This window comes from Leptodactylus fuscus, chromosome 11, assembly GCF_031893055.1.
Source record: "Leptodactylus fuscus isolate aLepFus1 chromosome 11, aLepFus1.hap2, whole genome shotgun sequence".
Lineage (NCBI taxonomy): Eukaryota > Metazoa > Chordata > Amphibia > Anura > Leptodactylidae > Leptodactylus > Leptodactylus fuscus.
The window spans coordinates 16,875,194-16,899,617 of NC_134275.1; the positions used below are offsets into that span (position 1 = coordinate 16,875,194).

Below are 24,424 nucleotides of genomic sequence, written 5' to 3' on the forward strand. Positions count from 1 at the left end.
CGTGTACGGGCTATGAGACATGAAGAAAAATGAGGGCGGGGAGGGTGACTTCAAACAGTTGCTAATATTCTAATCTCGACTGTGTTTACAGTGATATCTCTGGAAATAATGTAGCTAGTTCTGCAACTTTAATGTGATTGTATACAGAGTGTATAGGAGAATCTCCCCATATACATACCTGACACACGTCCATATAATACCTAAGGTATTCCGTCCAGAGGAGTCTGCATGGGACCCCCCGAATGGAATACCAAATGCAATTGCTATGCAGTAATAAAAGCACACGGACCCCATGGACTATAATGAGGTCCATGTGCTTGCCGTGCGGTGCCTGCACGAATCATGCGGACAGGAAAGTAGACTGTGAAGTACGTACCTGTCTGCATGTTCCCTGCGGAGATCTGGCGGCAAGCACACGGACTCAGCACCGCACCTCCCATGAGGCGACCTGAAGCGACTGCTTCAGGCGGCACTATGCCAGGGCCATGGGGAGGGCGGCATTTTTGCTGACCTAAGCCAGTCCAGGACAAGCTGTCCTGGACTGGCTTAGGGTCACCGTCACTGAGCGGTGGATTGGGGAGGCCGCTGGAGCAGCGCTGCTCCAGCGGCCACCCCTCACGCTCAGGCAGAGAGCAGGTTCTCTCTGTGCCTGCTCTTTGCCTGCTAAAGACGCTCACTCCCGCGGGGGGGGGGGGGGGCTTTCTGACGTCTGCTTTAGGCGGCAGAAAGCCATGGTTCACCCCTGCACGGACCCCATTATAATCTATGTGGTCCGTGTACTTTTACTGCACAGCGCTTGCAATTGCATTTGGTATTCCGTTTGGGGGTTCCCCATGCCGACTCTCCTTGGATGGAATACCAATGCAGATGTGAACCAACCCTTATTCTGAATACAGAAATATGGGGAAGAGTGAAAAAATGCAGGATTTCACAGAAAGGAGAATTAGTTATTAAAATATATTACAAAATGTATTAATGCCAGAAAATCAAGAGTTGTCTGAAAATTTAGTTAGGGTAAGTTGAGATGGAGATTTTTGGTCAGGCGGTATCCGCCTCAAAATCCTGACCAAAAAGAGAGCTCCATTTGAAATCAATGGGAGCAGCTCAGGAGTTTTTTACGGGAGCCATTTCTTCCGACTCCCGGAAAAAAGAAGTGAGGTGCTCATTCTTCAGGCAGAGTCACCTCGCGATTTGGTCTGAAGACACTCCCTCCTCCTGACAAGGCCCTTTCATTGGGCCTAATCCGGAGCGGAGTGCGTGACTGGGTGCTAGTGCACCGGCTTTCAGTCACAGCTACCAGCTAGCCTCCGCCTCAGGTTCTGGACCAAAAAACTCCATCTGAACTTACCCTTTCGGTTTAAACCCATCTTTCAATGTGATTCCTCTCTGGCTTTCATATGAACAGAGGGCTCAGACCAGTGGCGTAACTACCGCCGTAGCAGCAGAGGCAGCTGCCACAGGGCCCGGGACATTAGGGGCCCGGTGACAGCCGCTACCGCTGCTATCATTATATTCGGGGTCTTTTCAGACCCCCAAGTATAATGATTGGCGGACTGGGAGAGGTAAGAAACATAAAAAAACACTGTTACTTACCTCTCCACAATCCGTGCAGACTTCGGCCTAGTCGTCTGATGTCTCGTGACCTCGGCCTGCGTCCTGGGTCATGTGACGTCTGACGTAATTGAAGATCGACTACTGGGTCTCCGATTATTATACTCTGGGGTCTGAAAAGACCCCAGAGTATAATAATTGTTTATAGGTGTCCACAGTGGGATATAATACTGTGTGCAGGAGCCACTATGGGGCACAATAGAATGTGCAGGAATGCTGAGGAGGGGGTCGGTTGAGGTCTTCGGCATCGGTGTCGGTTGGGGGGCCATGTCAAAAGTTTGCCACGGGTCCCCGCCATTCCTAGTTATGCCACTGGCTCAGACATTTACACAGCTGGATCTTTCTGTTGAGTAAATTCATACAAACCTTTCCAGCTTTGTTGGAATGAACGGCCACTTTAGCGGCCATGTTATATTTTTACACTTGCTTCAAGGTATAAAAACAACTGCTGCCCTCTGAGCATTGAAATCAATGGCTTTTTAACCCATTGATTTCAATATGTTACGCACGCTAAACGGAACCCATTGAAGTCAATGGGATTCTGTTTTGCAGCGCTGATTCTGACACGAGTTGACTTGTCAGAATCAACGTCGCGTTACATCATGTGAATGCCCCCTAAGGGCCTATTCACATGGAGTAAAATGGCGTGTAATTTGGAGTGTAATTTTTACACGTGTAAAAAATTTACACGTGTATTTTGGAGTGTTTTTTTTACACGTGGCGTTTCAGTAGCGTTTATGGAGTGTTTTTTGGAGTGTTTACAGAAGCGTTTTTTTACACGTGTAAATGCTCCAAAAAACGCTCCGTAAACGCTACTGAAACACTATGGTTCCCCCATAGCACAGGTGATAAATGAACCTAGATTCTTCCTTGACACCATCAACCATGCGGCTGGAAACTCAGAGAAAAAAAAGAGAGTGGCCCACTGTTGCTTAAATCAAAAATAAAATCAGCAAAAATATATTTAATTTAATAAATTGAATTTATTGACAAATACAAGATGATTTATGTTACAAATACAATAAAAATAGAGAAACAAAAAGGGGAAGAGGTCGCAACAACACCAGGGAACGACAATAAATAACAATCTACAGTGGCAATTTCATAATCTGCTTAATAATATTACAATACATAATGCAATTCAATCAAGTATAAATAGGAAATGTCATGTAATAAAAGTAACTATAATAGTCCATGACTGAAACTGCAGTGAGGCGACGGTCACACAAAAACTGTTGCACAATGACTAAATATAATATATAAGATTGCGAGGTCGCACGGCATCTAATGATAGTGAATGTTCTCGTGTCCTGACCCCCTGGGCTTTTGTATGACCGCGCTCACTATCATTAGTTGTGACTGGCGGGGCGAGATTTGAGGTTAGAGGTGACACTGCAGGGGCGTAGCCATTATGTCAGTGATGGATAGAGGTGAGTCACATAATAACTATTAGGAAGGAGATTGATCCATCTGCCATGTTATATAATGCACTGACACAATGTCACATAGGAGGAGAACATCTCCAGGACATCAGTAGACAGAAGGTTCCCCGCCTTGTGTCCTGGCAGATCCGAATCATTCTCAATATTTCATGTTAGTGTAAAACCTTTTATACAGAAATGTGGTGTAATAATGATGTAATGTACTATGCATATCATATCAGAAGAGCCTCATGTCAGGATATACACTATAGTCATAGGGGATATCAGCCTCATGTCAGGATATAAACTATTGTCACAGGGAATAACAACCTCGTGTCAGGATATAAACTATAGTGATGGGATATCTATCAGCCTCATGTCAGGATATAAGCTATAGTCATAGGGGATATCAGCCTCATGTCAGGATATACACCACAGTCATAGGGGATATCAGTCTCATGTCAGGATATAAGCTATAGTCATAGGGGATATCAGCCTTATGTCAGGATATACACCACAGTCATAGGGGATATCAGTCTCATGTCAGGATATAAGCTATAGTCATAGGGGATATCAGCCTTATGTCAGGATATACACCACAGTCATAGGGGATATCAGCCTTATGTCAGGATATACACCACAGTCATAGGGGATATCAGTCTCATGTCAGGATATACACTGACTCCAGTGACAGGGGATATCACCCTTATGTCAGGACATACACTCCAGTGACAGGGCAGACACTTTGTGTCTATCACATGACTGTGGGACTATACTGCCCCCTCAGGACGCTCCAGGCTGCACTTCCCCTCTCTCCCTGACTGGTCGCTGCAGAAGTCTAGCGTTGTATTTCCTGGAAAAGCAAAGGAGCCCCGAGCAGAGACTGCGCCTTTAAGAGGAGAGAAAGGCAGGAGAGGAGGAGGAGGAGGGAGGAGGCGTCTGCTCGGTCACAGTCTGTCCGGGCAGCTCAGGAGGAGGCGCAGGGAAACCTTCCTGGAAGGAGCGGGGACGTGACAGGCTCTGCTGGAGGACACAAAGTCCTCACCTGCTGCTGGAGGACTCTCGTATGGGCGGTGGGGACGGTGCCATGTCCGAGGAGCCCCCTGTACCGGCTGCCTGATACACAAAGACCTCCATAGAGAGCAAAGCAGCAGCAGCAGCATCCTCCTCCCTGCACCCTGCTCATTGTGCCCGGGAACCAGGTACTCACCAGCCTGCCCATCATCCACCTCATCTGTACTACTACCCTGCCCATCATATATATAATCTATATTACCACCCTGCCCATCATATATATAATCTATATTACTACTCTGCCCATCATCCAGAACATCTCTATTACCAGCCTGCCCATCATCTGTATTCTATATTACCAGCCTGCCCATCATCCACATCATCTGTACTACTACCATATACCAAACCCATCATCTCTATTACCACCCTACCCATCATCTATATAATCTCTATTACCACTCTGCCCATCATCTGTATTCTATATTACTACCCTGCCCATCATCCTCATCACCTATATTACTACCATACCCATCATCGAGACCATCTCTACTACCAGCCTGCCCATCATCTCTATTACTACCCTACCCATCATCCACATCATCTGTATTACTACCTTACCCATCATCTATATCACCTCTATTACTACCATACCCATCATCTGTATTACTACTTTGCCCATCATCCAAACCATCTCTATTACTACTCTGCCCATTATCTCTATCATCTGTATTACTACCCTACCCATCATCCACATCACCTATATTACTACCCTGCCCATCATCCACATCATCTGTATTTCCACTGTACCCATCATATCTCATCTATAGAGTTGAGCAGGCTCATCCACCACCACATACATGTATATGATTATATGATGTGTATACATTGGAGTGTGACAGTCATAAGCCTGTGCTCCCACTTCATACAATCAATGGGTCCATAGTCTCCGGTGGTCCTGACCATGGGCAGAGTGTCTTTCTGTCATAGGCCTTGCAAGTATTTGTAGATGTAACCTTGGCCTGCTCCGTTGCATTTCATTGCATACGTTGGAAACATTTCTTTCTTATGCCAAATGCAAATCCCATGGACGGAGCCTTCTAATCACTTCTGCTGCACTGCCTTTATATGTGGATAAATGGATGTCCTAGGAGTATAAGGGTGCTGTGCACCGGCCATGGATACCTATCATGTGTATAAGAGATCCAGGAGGATATTATCAATATTGTTATTGTGCTCACTATTTACCTGTATGATTCATGGTGCAGTCTCATGTTCATATGGGATACATATTATTATTATTATTGTTGCTGCTGTTTTTGTTGTTGTTATTATTGCTTTATACACCAGGACTACAGTATATATGTCATATGAGCTCCATGAGGATATCCTTATTGCTGTTTAGACTAGGACTATACATGTGAATGAATAAGAAATCCCTGAGGCATGGTCCAGTATAGGTGTAAGGGGCGGATGTCACGTTCATAGAACATTCTTAATATTATTCTAATAGTCTTGTTTATATGACATCCATGAGGACCGAGGTTCTTGTTTTTCTTGCACTTGTACACAGCACCACGTGTGTTATATGGAAGCCCCAGGGACGTGAGATTGCAGAGACCTCGGTCTACCATACATTAGCAGGCCGGCTATCAGGACACCATGAGGATGTTTGGCAGGAAGAAATCGGGGATAACTCCAGGAAGACAGATGACATTTGCTTTAGTTTTCTTGTCGTCCTTGCATTGTTTAGCAGCTGTGTAGTTCACCTGCGCAGACAGAACGGAGTGACATCTTGCCGTATCCTGGAGGCTGGTTATTTATATAATGGTTTCCTGGCCAGTAAGACCATGTAAATATTAACTTTGGTGGTTTAATACACGTGTTATTGTGAGCGAGGAAACTGCTGCCTTTATAAATGTAGTTTATGTAAAGAACTTCCCCCGGACATCACTGGTGTCTGTGTACGTCTTTGAGCTGTCAAACAATCCCTACGTCTGGGAAAGCTGGGTGACAACCAATGGGTCGATTACAGATTCTGCATGAGCGCTCAATTACAACTTATAGGATTATGATTCACAGATATAGATATTGCTCTTATATGGTTCTACTAGTGTAACATCCCAGGTAACCCTGCACGGTAATACAATATGGTGAGCCCAGCCCGCTCACACAATACTTATTTACTGACCATATTTATTGAGTTGTGTTACATTGATCTCAACTGAAAAATTGGCAGGACTTCTATTAGACTCTAATGGCCTCATCGTACATAGGATGAGCAGGTAAAAGCCTTGGGTGCCATTTTTGGGAGGGAGATTTAGCAAAACTAGTGCAGATTAGAAGTACAGTAGATAGATCAGTAATGTCAATTGTTACTTGATTTGTTGTTATGGACAACTCTTATACTTTTACCCCGCTCTGTTTATTGTAGATATTGTGTAATATAAGGCCAGAGCCCTGGGGTGAGTTCACACAGTGCGTTTTGCAGTGGGACCCACCATACAAAATATCCCGTTCACTACAATGGGAGATGTGGGGAAGAATCTGAAGATCGGACAGGGTGTTTTTTCCCTTCTACTTTACATCTGTGAAGCATGGGATTTTTCAAAAAAACAATCAGGTCTTGAATGATGAAAAGAATCCAAGGAGTTTATTTCAGGAAGTCCAGTTTTAACAAAAAATAATAATTCTTCAGAAAATCTCCATAATGTATACAACAAACACCTTGTACCTCAGGCTGCTGTAGTCTCACAAACTATCCATCATGTGAACTTCACCAACACATACCCAGCTTTCTGGGAATTGGAATCATTTTATACCTTAGACATTTCCCATAATACTCTGCAGTTTTCCCTATAAAACCCTGGAGTTGCTGCAGACTTGCCTCTTATAAGATCAGGGGAGACACACCCAGTGCAACTCCACTACTGCAGGTAAATATACAAAAAACACTTTATAAATCCATGTTAATGTGAACAGTTCCTTAGTGTTAGTATATGGTTCCCAGATGGTAAGACAAGAAATAGTAGGAAAATAGAGCATTAGGTGGCCAGCCTAATGAGGAAAGAAAGAAATAAGAAGCAGTAATAGAACATTCACACAGAGATATTACCAGATCTGGGGACTTATGTACCACCACTAAGGTTACAAAGAAGAAATCACATGGAAACATAACACAAAATAGTTTACCTCTTCACATTCCTCCCCCCTTAAGAAGAAGCTTGTCCTTCTTCAGACAGCTTTCACTTCAGCACCATACCTAGACAAATGATCGGCATTTTGGTGCTTGCACCCTGACCGATGTTGTATCTCAAATTTAAATGGCTGTAATGCTAAATACCATCTAGTTATTCTGGCATTTTTGTCCTTCATGGTATGAATCCAAGTGAGGGGATGATGATCCGTCACTAAAGTAAACTCTCTTCCTAATAAATAATAGCGTAATGCCTCCAATGCCCACTTAATCGCCAGCCCTTCCTTCTCGATTGTAGAATACTTTTGTTCACGGGGAAAAAGTTTCCTACTTAGATAAAGAATAGGGTGTTCCTCACCATTAATCTCTTGACTCAGGACTGCCCCAAGTCCCACCTCAGATGCATCCGTCTGTACAATAAATGGTTTGTCAAAGTTTGGGCTTTGTAAGACTGGTTCTTTACACAAAATTTATTTTATTTGTTCAAAAGCTAAATCACATTCTCTTGTCCATATCACGTCCTCTCTACTGTTCTTTTTAGTTAGGTCGGTTAAGGGAGCAACGATAGTAGCAAAGTTTGGAATAAAACGTCTATAATAGCCAACAAGACCTAAAAAGGATCTGACCTCTTTCTTTGTGGCTGGAATAGTCGCAGATTGAATGGCTTGTACTTTGGATATCTCTGGCCTTACTTTACCACTACCCACAATAAACCCAAGGTACTTTGTTTCTTGGAATCCCAAAGCACATTTACGTGGATTAATTGTAAATCCTGCTTTCCCAATTTCAGTTATCACCTTTTCCAAGTGATACAAGTGCTCTTCCCATGATTTGCTAAAGATTACCACATCATCTAAATAAGCAGCACTGTACTCCGTATGATTCTTCAAGAGTAAGTCCATGGCTCTTTGAAACGTGGCTGGAGCACCATGAAGACCAAATGGCATGTTTCTGAACTGATACAGACCATTAGGCATCACAAAAGCAGTTTTTTCTTTTGATTTCTCATCAAGTGGAATTTGCCAGTAGCCCTTACATAAATCTAGGGTAGAAATATATTCTGCACACCCCAATCTATCTATGAGCTCATCAATACGCGGCATTGGGTAATTGTCAAAACTAGATATAGCATTAATTTTACGAAAATCTATGCAAAATCTTATTGTCCCATCTTTTTTCCCAATCATCACTACAGGTGATGACCAAGGACTTTTAGAGGGTTCAATAACTCCCAATTTAAGCATTTCTTGAACCTCATTTTCAGCCTTACCCTTTAATTTTTCAGGTATACGATAAGGTCTCTGTCTAATAGGTGGATGATCTCCAGTATTTATTGTATGAGAAACTAATGATACACGGCCAGGCTTACTTCCAAAAATATGTGAACTAGACCCTATAATCTTCCTCAGATCACAATGTTGCTCTTTAGATAACTTTGGATTCAATGTTACCTCTGACCAGTGAGCACAATTTTTCAACAAATCATAGATTTCTTCAGACATATCCTGTGAAGACTCTGAGACAATATTACAGGTAGTGTTATCTTTAGGACCAACCTCTGGTTCAATCCAACGTTTCAATAAATTTACATGGTAAACCTTATTTTTTTGTTTTTTATCTGGGGTTTCAATTTCAAAGTCAACAGGACCTGTTTGTCTAACCACTTTATATGGCCCTTGCCATCTGGCCAACAACTTATTCTCACTGCTGGGAAGTAAGAGAAGAACCTTATCCCCAACTTTAATCGATTTATTTTTGGCATGTTGATCATACCATTTCTTTTGGTAAACTTTTGCCTTGTGGACATTATCATGAGCTACCTTAATCAATTTCATTAATCTTTCTCTCATTTCCAATACATGTTCTACCACATTTTTCTGATGACCATCTTTACCTTCCCATACCTCTTTAATAACATCCAAGAGTCCCCTGGGTCGTCTCCCATATAACAATTCAAAAGGGCTAAACCCTGTAGACTCTTGTGGAACCTCACGATAGGCAAATAATAGAAAGGGCAACCATTTGTCCCACAGTTTTGGATCGTTATGTGCAAATTTCCTAAGCATGTTTTTCAAGGTTTGGTTATACCGTTCAGTCAACCCATCAGTTTGTGGATGATAAGGGGTAGTCCTGAGAGGCTGTATACCAAGAAGCTTATAAACTTCTAACAGAAAGGAAGATGTAAAGTTACTCCCCTGATCAGTAAGGATTTGCTTAGGTAATCCAACCCTGCTAAACACCTTCAAAATTTCCTCTGCAACTCTTTTAGCAGTAACTGTGCGCATAGGTATGGCTTCAGGATACTTGGTACAGTAATCAACAATTGTAAGAATGAAACGGTTACCTTTGGAACTTCTTTCTAGTGGACCGATAATATCCATACCCACAGTATTAAATGGTTCATCAATTATTGGTAAGGGTATAAGCTCTGCTTTGGGAGGAGCTGAAGCAGTGTACTGACATATTGGGCAACTACGACAGTAAGTAGTGATCTCATCATAAACTCCAGGCCAATAGAACCGATAGAGTACTCTGGCCAAAGTTCTTTTATAACCCAAATGTCCAGCAACAGGAATATCATGCGCTAATTTCAAAATTTCTGCTCTAAACTTTTTTGGCACAACTAACTGTTGCACTTGTTCTCCTGTTTTTGGGTGACTACACACTCTATATAAAATATTGTTTTCCACCAGATAATAGGGTGTAACAAGCTGCTTACCACTTTCTGCAACCACTTTACTGTTAGTTAAACCGTGTTCATACAATGCATATAAGTCAATGTCCTGTTTTTGTTCAAATGCAATATCAGTGTCCCACAAGTCAGCATTTTTATACTTGCCATCCAGGGAAACTCTTCTCCTAGAGACATCCTGCTGTCCTGGAACTCTCAGAGGCTTGGATGATGGCGGCTCCATGATGTCCTCATGGAATGGGAAAATGTCCTCCAAAGTCTCACCTCTCTTGTGTGCCTTTGCTTTAGCTCTGGTAGTCACAGCAGACAGCTGGCTTTTCCCCATTAGCAAATCTTTGAATCCGGGTGTGGTTCTTCCAAGGATCACTGGGACTTGTAGTTCTGGAACAACAACTACTGGCATAGTAAAACATTTTTCATCCAACTGCAGGTCAATATTTGATGTGGAGTATTTTTTTGTATCTCCATGAACACAAGTAATTGGCACTTTGGGAGAGTCCATCTTCTGAGTTATTAGGTTCTCCTTTACCAAGCTTAGTTTACTGCCAGAATCAAGCAAAGCATCCACGTTCTGTCCATTAACTTGGATTGGCAGCATGAAGTCACTGCTAGCAAAAAACAATCCAGACTTTGTGCCTTTAGTGCTTTTTCTGGGGCAAAATTTAGCTATGTGTCCCTTTTCTTGGCAAATATAGCACATTTTTTCACTGGTGACAGTTTGTAATGGACTTCTGGCTTCTTGACCTCTCCCTCCAGAGAAAGTTCTGAATGGTTTGGCTGGGCCAGTTGCAGACCTGCTTAGGTCTCTTTTTGCTAGGATAAAGTCCTCTGCCAAAGAAATAGCTTTGTCAGCATTTTTGGGCCGATGTTTTTTAACCCAAGCAAGAACATCAGCTGGAAGAATTTGTAGAAACTGTTCAAGTATGATCGCTTCACTAATCTGCTCAGTCGTCTTGTTGTCTGGTTTCATCCATTTCATGTATAAGTCTTGCAGGCGAGTAAAGACTTCCCTTGGACCATCAGTGTAGCTGTACTTGAGTTCTCTGAACCTCTGTCTATAGGTTTCCTCACTGATGTCATATCGCCTTAGAATAGTCTCTTTAACCAAGTCATAGTTATTTGCATCATTCATGTTCATGTGGCTATATGCCAGTTGGGCTTGTCCAGTAAGATATGGCGCCAGTCTTACCACCCACTGTTCCTTAGGCCACTGACAGGTATGTGCAATTCTTTCAAATGTGGATAAATAGGCTTCAATATCATCTTCTGGAGAAAGTTTAGTCATGCGAGGGTCTTTCCAAGCAACAGGCGGTCTCAGGGTTTGAAACAGCTCCCTCCAGCGTTCATCCTGACGTCGCAATTCCTCGCAATTTCTCCTGGCTTCCTCCATTTGCCTTTTTTCTGCATTGATCTGCTGCACAGTTAACCATTTCATAAGGTCAGCAATGCTCTCTGGTAAAGTCTTTTCAGAAGGCTCAGCAACACTTGGAGTTAATGGAGCAGCTGTGGCTCCTTGCCCTTCTGCATCCTCCTCTAGCAGTGCTCTCTGTCTGACACCTTGACTTTCCATATTCACCAGCTTCCTTGCAACAGTTCACTTTGCAGACTTAGTTGGCTGCTTTGCATTAATACGCCAGGAACGTGTCTTGTACATAACTCCTTTGTTTCTTTAGGCTTGAGTACTTACAGCAATACTCCAAAAATCATCCCACTTCTGACACCATATGTGAAGCATGGGATTTTTCAAAAAAACAATCAGGTCTTGAATGATGAAAAGAATCCAAGGAGTTTATTTCAGGAAGTCCAGTTTTAACAAAAAATAATAATTCTTCAGAAAATCTCCATAATGTATACAACAAACACCTTGTACCTCAGGCTGCTGTAGTCTCACAAACTATCCATCATGTGAACTTCACCAACACATACCCAGCTTTCTGGGAATTGGAATCATTTTATACCTTAGACATTTCCCATAATACTCTGCAGTTTTCCCTATAAAACCCTGGAGTTGCTGCAGACTTGCCTCTTATAAGATCAGGGGAGACACACCCAGTGCAACTCCACTACTGCAGGTAAATATACAAAAAACACTTTATAAATCCATGTTAATGTGAACAGTTCCTTAGTGTTAGTATATGGTTCCCAGATGGTAAGACAAGAAATAGTAGGAAAATAGAGCATTAGGTGGCCAGCCTAATGAGGAAAGAAAGAAATAAGAAGCAGTAATAGAACATTCACACAGAGATATTACCAGATCTGGGGACTTATGTACCACCACTAAGGTTACAAAGAAGAAATCACATGGAAACATAACACAAAATAGTTTACCTCTTCACAACATCCTACTAGCATCTGCCCGCGACTTCTTGTGCGGGTTGGTGTTGGTGCTGAGCCGTGTATAGTTAGGCAGGTGCTGCTGTGTATGATCTGCAGCGTGCGCCCCATTCTCCCCCACCCCGCTTGGACTCCTTACCTACAACTTGCCCCAGCCCTTTGTCTATGTCCATTCCCCCATGGCCCTACCCTCCCCCCTGCTCCCCCAGACCCCCCTCTTCATCACGGGCCCCCCTCTGCGGGCCCCACCTGCGCACCCCTTCCTGCGGCGTCCACCACCCATTGTTGCTGAGTTGTCGATAGGCATGCTGCTGAACTTTGCCCCAGTCCCCCCCGCCCTCCAATGTACTCACCGACACGGTTGACCTGAGCCACGCGTTGTACTCCAAAAAGCAAGGCAGCATGCTTGCTGCACTCTGTCCCGCACGTGAGACGCCATCTTATTCACTTTGCTCGGTGGCCGGCTTCTTCCTCTATAGCTCCACCCACACCATCCCGCGACCCTATCGTACAACGGCTGAAGGACCTGAGATGACGTCACCTCGGGTCCTTAAGCCTACATCGAACATAACTCCGGTGCTCGCGGTCGGGATGCCTGGTCCTTCACGGGAATTTTAACCAGCCTATGTTCTAATCCGGGTGCCCTTGCTGGTATGTGTGAAATTTCATGCAAATCGGTTCCGTCGTTTTGGTGTGATCGAGGAACAAACATCCAAATCCACAAACATCCAAACCCACAAACGTTCACCATGCAAATCGGTTCTGTTGTTTTGGCGTGATTGAGGAACAAACATCCAAACACACAAACATCCAAACTATAATATTAGTAGGATTGAAATGACTGAGAGGTCATCTGAAAACCTGAGCACGTAAGCGTGCCCTTAATATAGCCCTGGCCATGGGGGACAGCACTAAATTTCCTTCACCTTGCGTGACAATACTAATTTCTCAGTGACAGGACAATATAAAAGCTTGGGTAAATTTACGGGAAACCGGCTTAGATGCCTGCATGTTTTTTTGCCTTGGTTGGAAGTAACTGGGATTTCCAAAGGAAACGTACAAAGAGAAAAAGAGTTTACGGAAACTTCATGCCGGTGGAATATAAATGCACCAACAACTCATGGAAGATTTCTTGTCTTTTTAGGAGACACAATGGGTCATACTCCCCTCGAATTCAGCGACTGCTACTTGGACAGCCCGGTGTTCAGAGACAGTCTGAAGGGTTATGAACAAGAGCTGGAGAGGACCAATAAATTCATTAAGGATGTGATAAAGGATGGAAATGCTCTCATCAATGCCATAAAAGGTAAGCTGAACCCTGGCACCCATTCAGATCAGCTCTATGGACAATATATCCACAAATATATCAAGTCACATGTACATGCGCTTTCCTGCATCCACATTGTAGTGCGTCTTACAATAGATGGGCTTCAGTGCAAGTGTATTGGAAATAAAGACGGTATACTTATGTACAAAGAATAAGGCACTACGTGAAGGCTGCAGTCATAGTCATGGCAGAACTGCATTTCTGTGTTGGGCTGAAATCACATGTGCAGTTTTTGATGCAAATACCTGGATCCAAAATCAGTCTTTTATTTTGTACTTAGATCCGCTCCTGGCATTGGCTAAAAAAAAGTGCATGTGTGTTTTCAGCCTTACCCTTGCCAATGCAAGTTTATGTATTTTCTGAATTCGCCCTTTAATAATGTGTTTGCTACCGGGAAGGATTGTAGAAGAAACTAAGAGCTGGTTGTAGTGTGTTAAGACGTCTTGGCCTGGTGTTATGTCTTGCTGATGTAGTCATGTTGGGTTTTACCTCCCGTTGTGACTGGCCTTACCTGGGAATCTGCCTGAGGTGTGTCTGGAAACAAAGAGAGGTGTGTTGTAATCTCTGTAAATAACATTGTACACAGTAAGACCAGCCGACGGTTCATATATTATTGCAAAAAATGCCCGTGTTCTAGGGTGACTCATGGTGCAGCCTATAAATATAGTGTATCATCTGAGAAGGTGGTGGTTTTTTTAAAGCGCATATTAAAAAAAAAATATATATAAAAAAATCTGAAATATTCCAGCTAGCCATTGGTGCACTTGCCACCAATATAGGGTATCTGCAGTGCTCCTGTTCCGTCAGGAAGGGGTTAATAGGAGCGCTGCAGATCCCCTATATTCAGCCAGGCTGAATTCCAAGTGGGGGAAAAAAAACAGTCCTCAAGCTCAGGGTAGGGGCAGACAGACAACCAAAACACCCCCTCTCCTTCCCAAGCACCCAGCACCTACTGCACCCAAAAACTCCGACCATTTTAATTTTTGAAATTTTCCAGTAGCTGCTGCATTTCCCCCCCCTCGGCTTATACTCGAGCCAATAAGTTTTCCCAGTTTTTTGTGGTAAAATTAAGGGCCTCGGCTTATATTCGGGTCGGCTTATACTCGAGTATATACGGTACTAATATTTTGCTAACCAATAAACTGTTACCAAGATATTGGGAAATGACCCCCCCCCCTCCACAATAGACAGATGGCACGCTGGGAAGTGCAGTCTTTCAAATCTGTTCAAAAAATGTAGGATGTTTTAGTACCCCCAGCCAGTGATTTTTGGGGTCAGTGTATGTTTAGCAAAAATATCGACCTCTAACGTAATTTGTTATGCCGTTCTCGGAATCCACCACTCCGCCAATCTATATCTTTGTCTTTCCCTGTCCGCCCCCTTCTATCCCTTTCCTGTTTGATAGTTATAGTTTTAGTTTCTCACTGGATACTAAATCTATACCGTGTTATTTTCACATACAGTGCATTTTGCAGCGTGTCACTTGTACTACATGTAAGAATTTAGCGGATGTGTAAGAGAACATCGTCGTGTGGAGAATTTCCAAGCGCTGTGATAAATGTCGTCATCTGTGTTCGGCCCATTCCATTCCCTTATGCACATGAAATATGCGGAGAGAAAAGTCCTGTAAGCAGTACTTTTCTCTCTGCATTTTTCGTGTGGAAACCACACGGACCCCGTTATAGTCTATGGGGTCCGTGGGTTTCGTAAGGTAACCACTTTTTTATGTAGGTAGGTTTCCGTTCCGTTGTGGACTCTCCAAACGGAAACCCGAACGCTGATGTGAACCAGGCCTAAGAGGTCTATACCAGAGATGAGCGAACACTGTTCGGATCAGCCGATCCGAACAGCACGCTCCCATAGAAATGAATGGAAGCACCTGTGACGCTGACTTTGCCGGCGGCCGGCCGTCGTCACAGGTGCTTCCATTCATTTCTATGGGTGCGTGCTGTTCGGATCGGCTGATCCGAACAGTGTTCGCTCATCTCTAGTCTATACGAGTCTGATATGGAGAGACCAATTCCTCCACAGCCTATTTTGCCTTCTTAAGACGCTCCGTCTTCCTGCACGGCTTGTCTTTTGTCTGGTTACCTTTGAGGGTCTTGCCTGGTTCTCTTTTCTGGACTAATCTGTTGTCTTGCGTTCTCACCACAATCATTGACTTTTTTTAAAAAGATTTTTTTTTAATGAATTTGAGGATCTTTCTACTGATTTCCTCCTCCCTGCCATGGAATAGGCTGAAATAGGCTCTTTCTAAAGCCTTAAGTGTCTGTAATATGTCTTCAGCGCTGGACTCATCCTTGCAATAATCCTTACTTGTAAGAAGTGGCATATGTTCACACAGCCTTTGTCCTGCTTCTTTAGTATAAGTGCAGTCCTGCGTTGGGGGTGCTGCTCACATTTAGGCTCGGTTCACATCTATGTTCAGTATTCCGTTTGGGGACCCCCCCCCCCCCCCCCCAGACGGAAACCTATACATATTAAAAAGCTAAGAAACCACATGGACTCCATAATTACATAGTAAATGCGATTGGATGAAGACCTCAGTCCATCACATCCATAGACTATAATCCATACGATTCGTGCGAAAACCACACTGACCCCATTACAGTCTATGGGGTCCATGTGGTTTCTTAGTTAACCGCTTTTTAAGGAGTCCCCAAGTGGACTCCCTCCCTGAATGCAGATGTGAACCAGGCCTTACATTGTTTTACCTCCTCTTGAAGCTCCAGGTACTGTGTCTAGATATTGTCTATCATTTTGAGGATACTTGCCTGGTCTGTCTATGTCTACTGGCACAACGGTTTCACATGTCTAACCCCTTTGTAAAGATTGGTTGGAAATGATCTCTTAAGGCTTCTTGCTTTGCTATAGACGGTTCGGTTTGAGTATGGAAATCTAGTCTGATATCTGAAATTCTCTGCAGCTTTGCTGTGTAGCCTGTGACATGAAGAGCGGTGTTACTTCTATGACATGAATGAGGTTTATTGACTGCTCTGTTGGAGACTTAGATACCGCACTATACAGACACGGATAAGACAATCCTATGTCACCCGAGCTATCTGGAGGAGGCAGCTGTGCTACACCACTTCCTCAGCACTATAATGGTTTGCTTACATGTATGGCCGCTGCTCCGTACACTTCTATGGGAATGACTATGAACTATAGTCTTTGTGCACTATTGCTCCATTTATATAAGGGACCCTTATGTCCTTTCAGTATTCATTTTAATATTTTCTTGGATTTTCCCGGGTGTCGCAGTTTTCTCCCAAGTGCAGGAAATATTGACCCCGATGTGGGAGTCTGAAATCTCTCTGGACGTTGCAGCTTAATAAGATGATGCTGTAGGAGAGAAGAGGAGAAGATAGATGGCTCCCTAGATGATCTGAGCTGTCAGCGCTGTGCACCTTATAAATAGTCTGTCAATCCATCTGGCTGGAGAAGAAGCAATATGGTGCTGAATCCAGTCTGTCACACGGCGCGGGCTATCACTGCAGTACGACATGTCAGCTGCGGAGAATAGAACGCCGCTGCTCTCTTGTTGTGTGGGGGCTGCCGAGCAGGTGGAATGAGACACATTTTTCCATCTGGCTTTTGCAGTTTTTTTTATTTTATTTTTTTTGCACAGTCTAATTATACGACATAGAGAACAAGGCGCAGCCAATAGAAGCCAAGATGGCATCTGCTATTTTAGATCTCTAAACAGTTGTTGCCATGGATATTTGTACGTTGCAGGTAAGTTGGAGTCATGTCTAATGTAAATGCATTTGCTGTGCGGTGGATTCACGTGTTACGTACCTATGGATAAGTATGATCGAGGTTATTATAAAACACGTAATGTACTGTAGGAAGGAGCAGCTAGCAACCTAGATAGCAAAATATTGAGTAGCATTCATTGGGCCCCATATTCATGTTCAGGGAAGAATTCGGTAAGAACTCAGATTTGCAGCGCTGGAGTCCTGGGTTCAAAACCTGCCAGGAACAACATCTGCAAGGAGTTTGTATGTTCTCCCTGTGTTTGCGTGGATTTCCTCCCATTCTACAAAGACATACTGATACGGAAAATAAAATGTACGTTGTGATCCCTATATGGGGTTCACAATCTACATGAAAGGGAAAAAAAAAGAATTCAGATTTCATTTTGACCCCTGCACTAAAGAAATGAAGACTCATTGACTCTGCTTACCATGCCGGGATCTATAGGAGACAATTTAATTTATTTCCTTATCCTGACTCATTGTAAGGCTAAGGCCCGGTTCACATATGCGTTCGGTATTCTGTTTGGGAAGTTCGCATGGGAACTGAATACTGAACGTATTGATAAGCAGTGAAAGTACATGGACCTCATAGACTAAAATGGACGCAGCCATTGGGAGCTCCAAACCTGGACCCGGCATCGATCAATCGATTCTGCTGAATTTTGGCACCAGGCTCTATAGAGACAGACAGAGCCAAAAGCAGTTCTGCTCCTATTCAAGTACTAGTCACAGAGTTATAGCTCCATCCACTGTACAGTGGCCGTGCTGGAGTACTGCAGCTCTAGCCTTTGTACTTGAATAGGATTTTGTTATTTTTTCCACAGCAAACAATAAGATTTCACTAACCACACTGAGAAATCTAAACATGGCCTCTGCTTTCTGTGGGCAACCGTGCCAATATGAGTGTCTGAGACGGTTTTGCTAAAGGAGGCCATTTCCTTATCTTCTTATTCTGACTCATTGCTAAGTTTAGGAAGTACTAAATCATATAACAAAAATTATTTCAATATAGGAAGACCTATTATATAAGAAGACGTATTAAAGTGCTTATTGCTCCAATATATCTAACATAAAAGTGAAGTAACATTACCATATAGTAAAATATGCAAATGTTTTGTGGCTCCATCTCCTATGCAGACCTGTGTATATATGGTGAAACTAGCATATGCCCGCGACTTCGTCTGTGGGTTGGTGTTGGCGCTGAGCCACTTATATTTAGCCAATTGCTGTTGTGTAGATCCGCCTGCTCCCGCATTTCGGCCCTGCTACATCGCAGCATACTCAGTTGTATGTACATCTCTGCATATGGAGAGCATACTGAGCTGTGCTACAGTGCTGCCTAAGCTCTGCTACATCTGGCCATTTGGATTATAGGGGTGTTCTTATGTCAGTGTGTGAGCAGTGTTTGTGTTACAAAGGGCTGAATGGATGTTGCTGAAATGTGCCAAAGTTCGATCAGCCTGCTCCCGCGCCTTGGCTCTGCTACATCGCTGTATATGTGTAGAATTCCAAGCTGTATGTACATGTTTGCATATGGAGAGCCTGCCTACAGAGGTGTGCTACAGCGCTGTGTAAGCTCTGCTACATCGGGCAATTGTGATTACAAGGGTTTTGTTATGTGACTGAGAAGCTTCTGTGTTACAAGGGGCTGAATGGATATTGCTGAAATGTGCCAAAATCCCCCCCTCCCCCATCAGAGGCACAACACCACATTCCCCGTCATACTCACTGAAACTCTACACCAGAAATACTCCTCTTGCCCACACACATCCTGCATGTTCTGTAATCTCCTGATCTTCCATGAGACTCCATTTTCAACAGCTTTCACATAGTCCAATATCATCCTATATAGCTCCGCCCACAAAATAGCACGTAGCTCCGCCCACTGCCTAGCATGATCCTATCCTAGAATGGCTCAAGGACCTGTGATGATGTCATCACAGGTCCTTTAGTGTTGTGTGAACCTACATTCCTTCACTGTGGTCGTGTAGTGATGTCATTTACCGGGATAAAAAGTAGCCTATGTTTTAATCGGGGTTCCTATCTATGTATGTGGCAAATTTCATGCAAATCCGTTCAGCCGTTTTTGCGTGATTGAGGAACAAACATCCAAACCCACAAACTTTCACAAGGACTCGTAGGATAGGATACAAATAAAGAATCGTCTTTTCCCGTATCATCAACACTAAATATCCACTCATGACGCAAAAGTAAAATAATCTGATGGTCCTTAAAGCAATGATAAATTACATTACATTTCAAGCAGGTAAACAAGAAGTGAGAAATGGAGGAGCCATATGCAGATATCATCCGTGTCCTTGTAATTTTTGCAGTGAATATATGTAGTGCTTGTTCCAAATATGAAAAGCCAAACTCCCCATAAAACTGCAAATATAAACTTGCTTACATACACAGTTTCAGCAAAAACACAAAAACTGCCTGCTGCTCAGTAAATCTCCTTTCCACTTCCTTCTCCATCTCTGTATTTCTCTAGATTATTTAGGTACTTGGGTACTTTTTTGAGCCAAAATCAAGAGTTGTCTTGAAAAGGAATTGGAAATGTATAGGAAGCGCTGACATTTCTCCCTTCTGTTATAGTAGAGTTCTGGCTTTGGCTACAATCACATAGTACAGATAAAACTATATCAGAAAAGAAAAAAAAAAACTACATGCAGTACTGTATATAGTGAAGAACTCTCTACTTATACTATGTATACTCTACTCTTCTCTTCCTGTACTACATGTGTGGTATGGATCTTTTCTCATAATACATGTACTGAACTGCTTCTGCCTTTATTATATTGTATACTAGCAGTACCTGCAACCTCGTCCACGCCCCCCCTGACGCCCTGCGCAACTCACCTCCTGTGCACGCCCGGGCCCACCGTCCTCAATGCACCTGCCCTTTTTCTCCTGCGCCCATGTGTCTCCCCCACCGTGGCGCATCCTCTGCAACCAGTCCTGCCCGTGCGCCCCACTGGCCCCTCTCCGCGGCTCGCAACAATGGCACCCGTCGATTGAAGACCTGCAAAGCACCCCCCACTGCACCCCAACCACAGTTCCCTGCGGACCAACCCCTAAACACCTGGCCCCCCTTTCCCCGCTGGACCCCCAACATCCCTTTCCCCCTAACCCCAACAACCAACAACCCTCTTCATCCCCAGACCCACAACATCCCCCCCCCCCCATCCCCACGCACTGTGAAAGCCCCTAACCCCTGCAGCTGGCAACCTCTACCTGGAGCCGCTGTGGTCTCTGAAGAGGTGGTGCGGAGGTATGTGTCCATTCTCCCGCGGGTGTTCGTCCAGACGGCAAGTTACGGGTGGCGATGCGGCCATGTGCCAAATGTGTGGTGATGCAGGCAGAACTTATACCGGCTCCATGCTGCCGGCCGGCTTGGCTGCGTCGCTCCAGAGCCGGGAGAAGCTGCCATTTTCTCCGGCGCGGACTTGCTCACTGGTGCTGCCCACGCAATGCCACCAACGTATCAGGCCACTCTGCTTTCCCTGCGGCCTGCCCTCAGACTGCAGCCAAGCAATCAGAGCCCAGCTGAAAGACCTGTGATGATGTCATCTCAGGGCCTGCAGCGGAGGCAGAGAGAACGTTCGCCGGTCGCGGTCGGGATTCCGGGTGAGTGTGGAACCTAAGAAGTAGCCTGTCTTTACTTCCTAGTGAATATCTAGGTATGTGTGAAATCTCTCCTGAATCCGTTCATCTGTTTGGCTGTGATTGAGGAACAAACATCCAAACACACAAACTTTCACCTTTATAATATTAGTAGGATACTGAATAGTCTTCTCCAGGTGCCAGGATGAGCTCAGCCGTTCCATGGGGCAGATAAGGCCGGTGTTGCACTTGGGTGTTCATATGTTGCCCTATGAAGTGCTGACATGAGTGTAAGAGGAAGCACAGAATTGTCTTCCAGGAACCACAATGTTATGCAATTCTGAATTTGTTTTCCTCTGAAACTCCGGATCTACCATTTGTGTTTCAGCGTTCGGCTTACTAATATATATATAGAGGTAGCAGCCATAGCGATATTTTTGGCTTGACCAGTTACAATTTCTGCCATTACAAATATTTAAGAAGGCTTATTATGGCACATTTATATAACTCACATTTACTATAGACAGAATGGTGAGCCCCAATGGAGTAGGTCTATCGAAACATTGACCGTATAAAATGTTACAGTGTAGGGGCCCGTGCACACAGAGTTAACGCGCGCGCAATTTAGCATAATACACGTGTATAGAATACACGTGTAAAAATAACACTCCCATTGACTTCAATGAAATTTTTTACAGGTGTAAAAAAAAAAAAAAAAAAAAAAAACGCGCATTTTTTTGACATGTTTTAAATATTTCATTGAAGTCAATGGGAGTGTTATTTTTACACGTGTATTCTATACACGTGTATTATGCTAAAATGCATGTGCATTAACGCAGTGTGCACGGGCCCTAAGGCTGGGTTCACACCTGTGACCGGTCACCATTTGGGGATTCTGTCTCCGAATCTGCTTGAAAAATGCAAAGAGAACAGTTTTGCTTCCAGGACCTGTCATTAAAGGGATTCAATCATTAACATTCAATTTTTTTTTCTCTAACAGGTTATTTTTAACCTACCTTTAGATGTCTTCTCTGCGCCCATGTTCGGTAGAAATCCCGGTTTTCTTCTGTATGCAAATGAGTTCTCTCGCAGCACTGGAGGCGTCTCCAATGCTGTGAGAGAAATCTCCAGCAATGCCACTATCTTCATCTGGAACGGCCTCTCCCTGCGTCTTCTTCCAGCGCTGGCTTCATACTTCTAGGCCCGAGGCCCAATGGCAGAGCCGTCTGCGCATGCTCGCAGCCATGTTCTTGTGGCCGCTTACCCCAGCTTACTGTGTAAGCAACCACAGAAAAATTGCTGTGGGCATGCGCAGTCGGCTCTGCCCGAGGCCCAATGGCAGAGCCAACTGCGCATGCCTAGAAGTATGAAGCCAGCGCCGGAAGAAGACGCAGGGAGAGGCCGTTCCAGACGAAGATAGAGGTGTCGCTGGAGATTTCTCTCGCAGCATTGGGGACGCCTCCAGTGCTGCGAGATAATTAATTTGCATACAGAAGTAAACCGGGATTTCTACTGAACGGTGGCTCGGAGAAGACATCTAAAGGTAGGAGAAGAATAGCCTTTAAGGCTATTCCTACATGTTAGGGAGAAAAAATGTAATTTTAATGATAGGATCCCTTTAAACTAGTCACTCAGAGAGGGTTCACGATGCATAAGATCCTATGTAGTAAAATATCTATAAATACTACATGTACTAGCAAAATATATTTTACAAAAGAGGAAGGGACAATGTCTGTAAGCTTCCTATGACGAAATCCACTGCAGTTCAGAAAAAACCCCAAAAACCTAGGACCAGTATTAACCTCAAGTTTCGAGGACTGAATGCTTCTGTTGGCAGCGCTTCACAGGACACACAGGGGCTTGTTTCCACGACGGAGGTCTGTGTTTCCTTCTGTATTATTGGTAAAGAAAGGAACGTTATCCACAGGAAAAATGACAGCAGGTTAGTGTCATGGCATCTCTTTGTTTAATACCGAAGCCGGTGATCAGCTCATTGCTAGGGATCCAGCTTCAGAATCCGGTGGACCTGTAGTCCAATTTTAGGAGCGGTCACTGACCTTACATTTGGGAATGTAGTATTACATGGTGGCATGAATGGACTGTCTAGTTTCTCCGAGGAGGAGTCTGGGATGGGGTTTAGTATTGTTCACTTCTGGGTTCAGAAAAAAATGGCCCTCAAGCTCAGGGAAGGGGCAGACAAACAACCAAAACACCCCCTCCCCTTCCCCAGCACCCAGCAACTACTGCACCCAAAAACTCCGACCATTTTAATTTTTGAAATTTTCCAGTAGCTGCTGCATTTCCCCCCCTCGGCTTATACTCGAGTCAATAAGTTTTCCCACTTTTTTGTGGTAAAATTAGGGGCCTCGGCTTATACTCGGGTCGGCTTATACTCGAGTATATATGGTATATCGGAGGAAAAAGAACGTGCGGCTTCATTCCATTGGTAATGGAAATAGCTGAAATAAAGTACTCTATCTCCGGTGCTCCCATTGAAATAAATGCAGCGGTGGCACACATTCTTTGCAGTTTCTGGGGTGAGGAAGGAGCGGATTCGATGGATGTTCTTGAGTTGGAGGCGGCAGGGTTTCAATGTGCAACTTGAAGGATAGGTCAGAGTCCAAGGTTATCCCAAGGCAACAGATTCATGGGACAGGGATACGCGTGGTTCCATTAACTTTGGTAGAGGGGCCGTACGGGATGGGGTGAAGATGGTGAACTCTGTTTGCTCCATGTTGAGTTTGAGAAAGCGGAAGGAGAGCAAGGAAGCTATGGCCAAAAAACCATCAGGAACTCTGGCCAACATAGAGGTAATTTCCGCTTCAGAGAGGTATAATTGAGTGTCATCAGCATAGCAATGGTATTGAAACCCATGAGATTCTAGGAGTCGGGAAACCGATCTGGTGTAGCTGCCATAGCTCTAGTATAGAGGGAAACCATGACGCTACTATGTGCGGGGTCTTATTGTGCCTGAAAAGCAGTCCAGCTAGGCCTTATATTTGTCAAGATCGTCGCCTGGAGTAAGTTTGTGTATCTTGAAGCCTGCAATATGTGTCAGAGAATGAAGTGAAGCTGGTTTTGACAATTGCACGTGTTACAAGGGATCAATATTGACTTAATGATAAGTTTATTGATAAATCTGCAGCAACTTGGAAAACCTCACAACGTGCAAGAGGGCAGATTTCCTCATATGCTGTACAGAGGGCAGGGGGAAACAATATTAAGCTATTAGTGAGGCCACACGGTGGCTCAGTGGTTAGCACTGCAGCCTTGCAGTGCTGGAGTCCTGGTGTTCAAATCCTGCCAAGGGCAAAAAACAATCTGCAAGGAGTTTGTATGTTCTCCCCGTGTTTGCATGGATTTCCATCCCATATTCCAAAGACATACTGATAGGGAAAAATGTACATTGTGAGCTCTGTGTGGGGCTCACAATCTACATTTAAAAAAAAAAAAAAAAAAAATATTAAG

At 44.0% G+C, this 24,424-nt stretch overlaps 1 protein-coding gene across 3 annotated transcripts in view; it reads left to right on the plus strand.

Annotated features, from left to right (window-relative positions):
* The first annotated feature begins 3,966 nt into the window (after positions 1 to 3,966).
* Positions 3,967 to 24,424, plus strand: part of OPHN1 (oligophrenin 1) — a 78,746-nt gene continuing 58,288 nt past the window's right edge. For all 3 annotated transcript variants that reach the window (XM_075258935.1, XM_075258936.1, XM_075258937.1), the window contains exons 1-2: positions 3,967 to 4,234; positions 13,410 to 13,571. In XM_075258935.1, the coding sequence (XP_075115036.1) occupies positions 13,418 to 13,571 (154 nt within the window). In that variant the 5' untranslated portion in view covers positions 3,967 to 4,234; positions 13,410 to 13,417. The remainder of the gene's footprint in view (positions 4,235 to 13,409; positions 13,572 to 24,424) is intronic.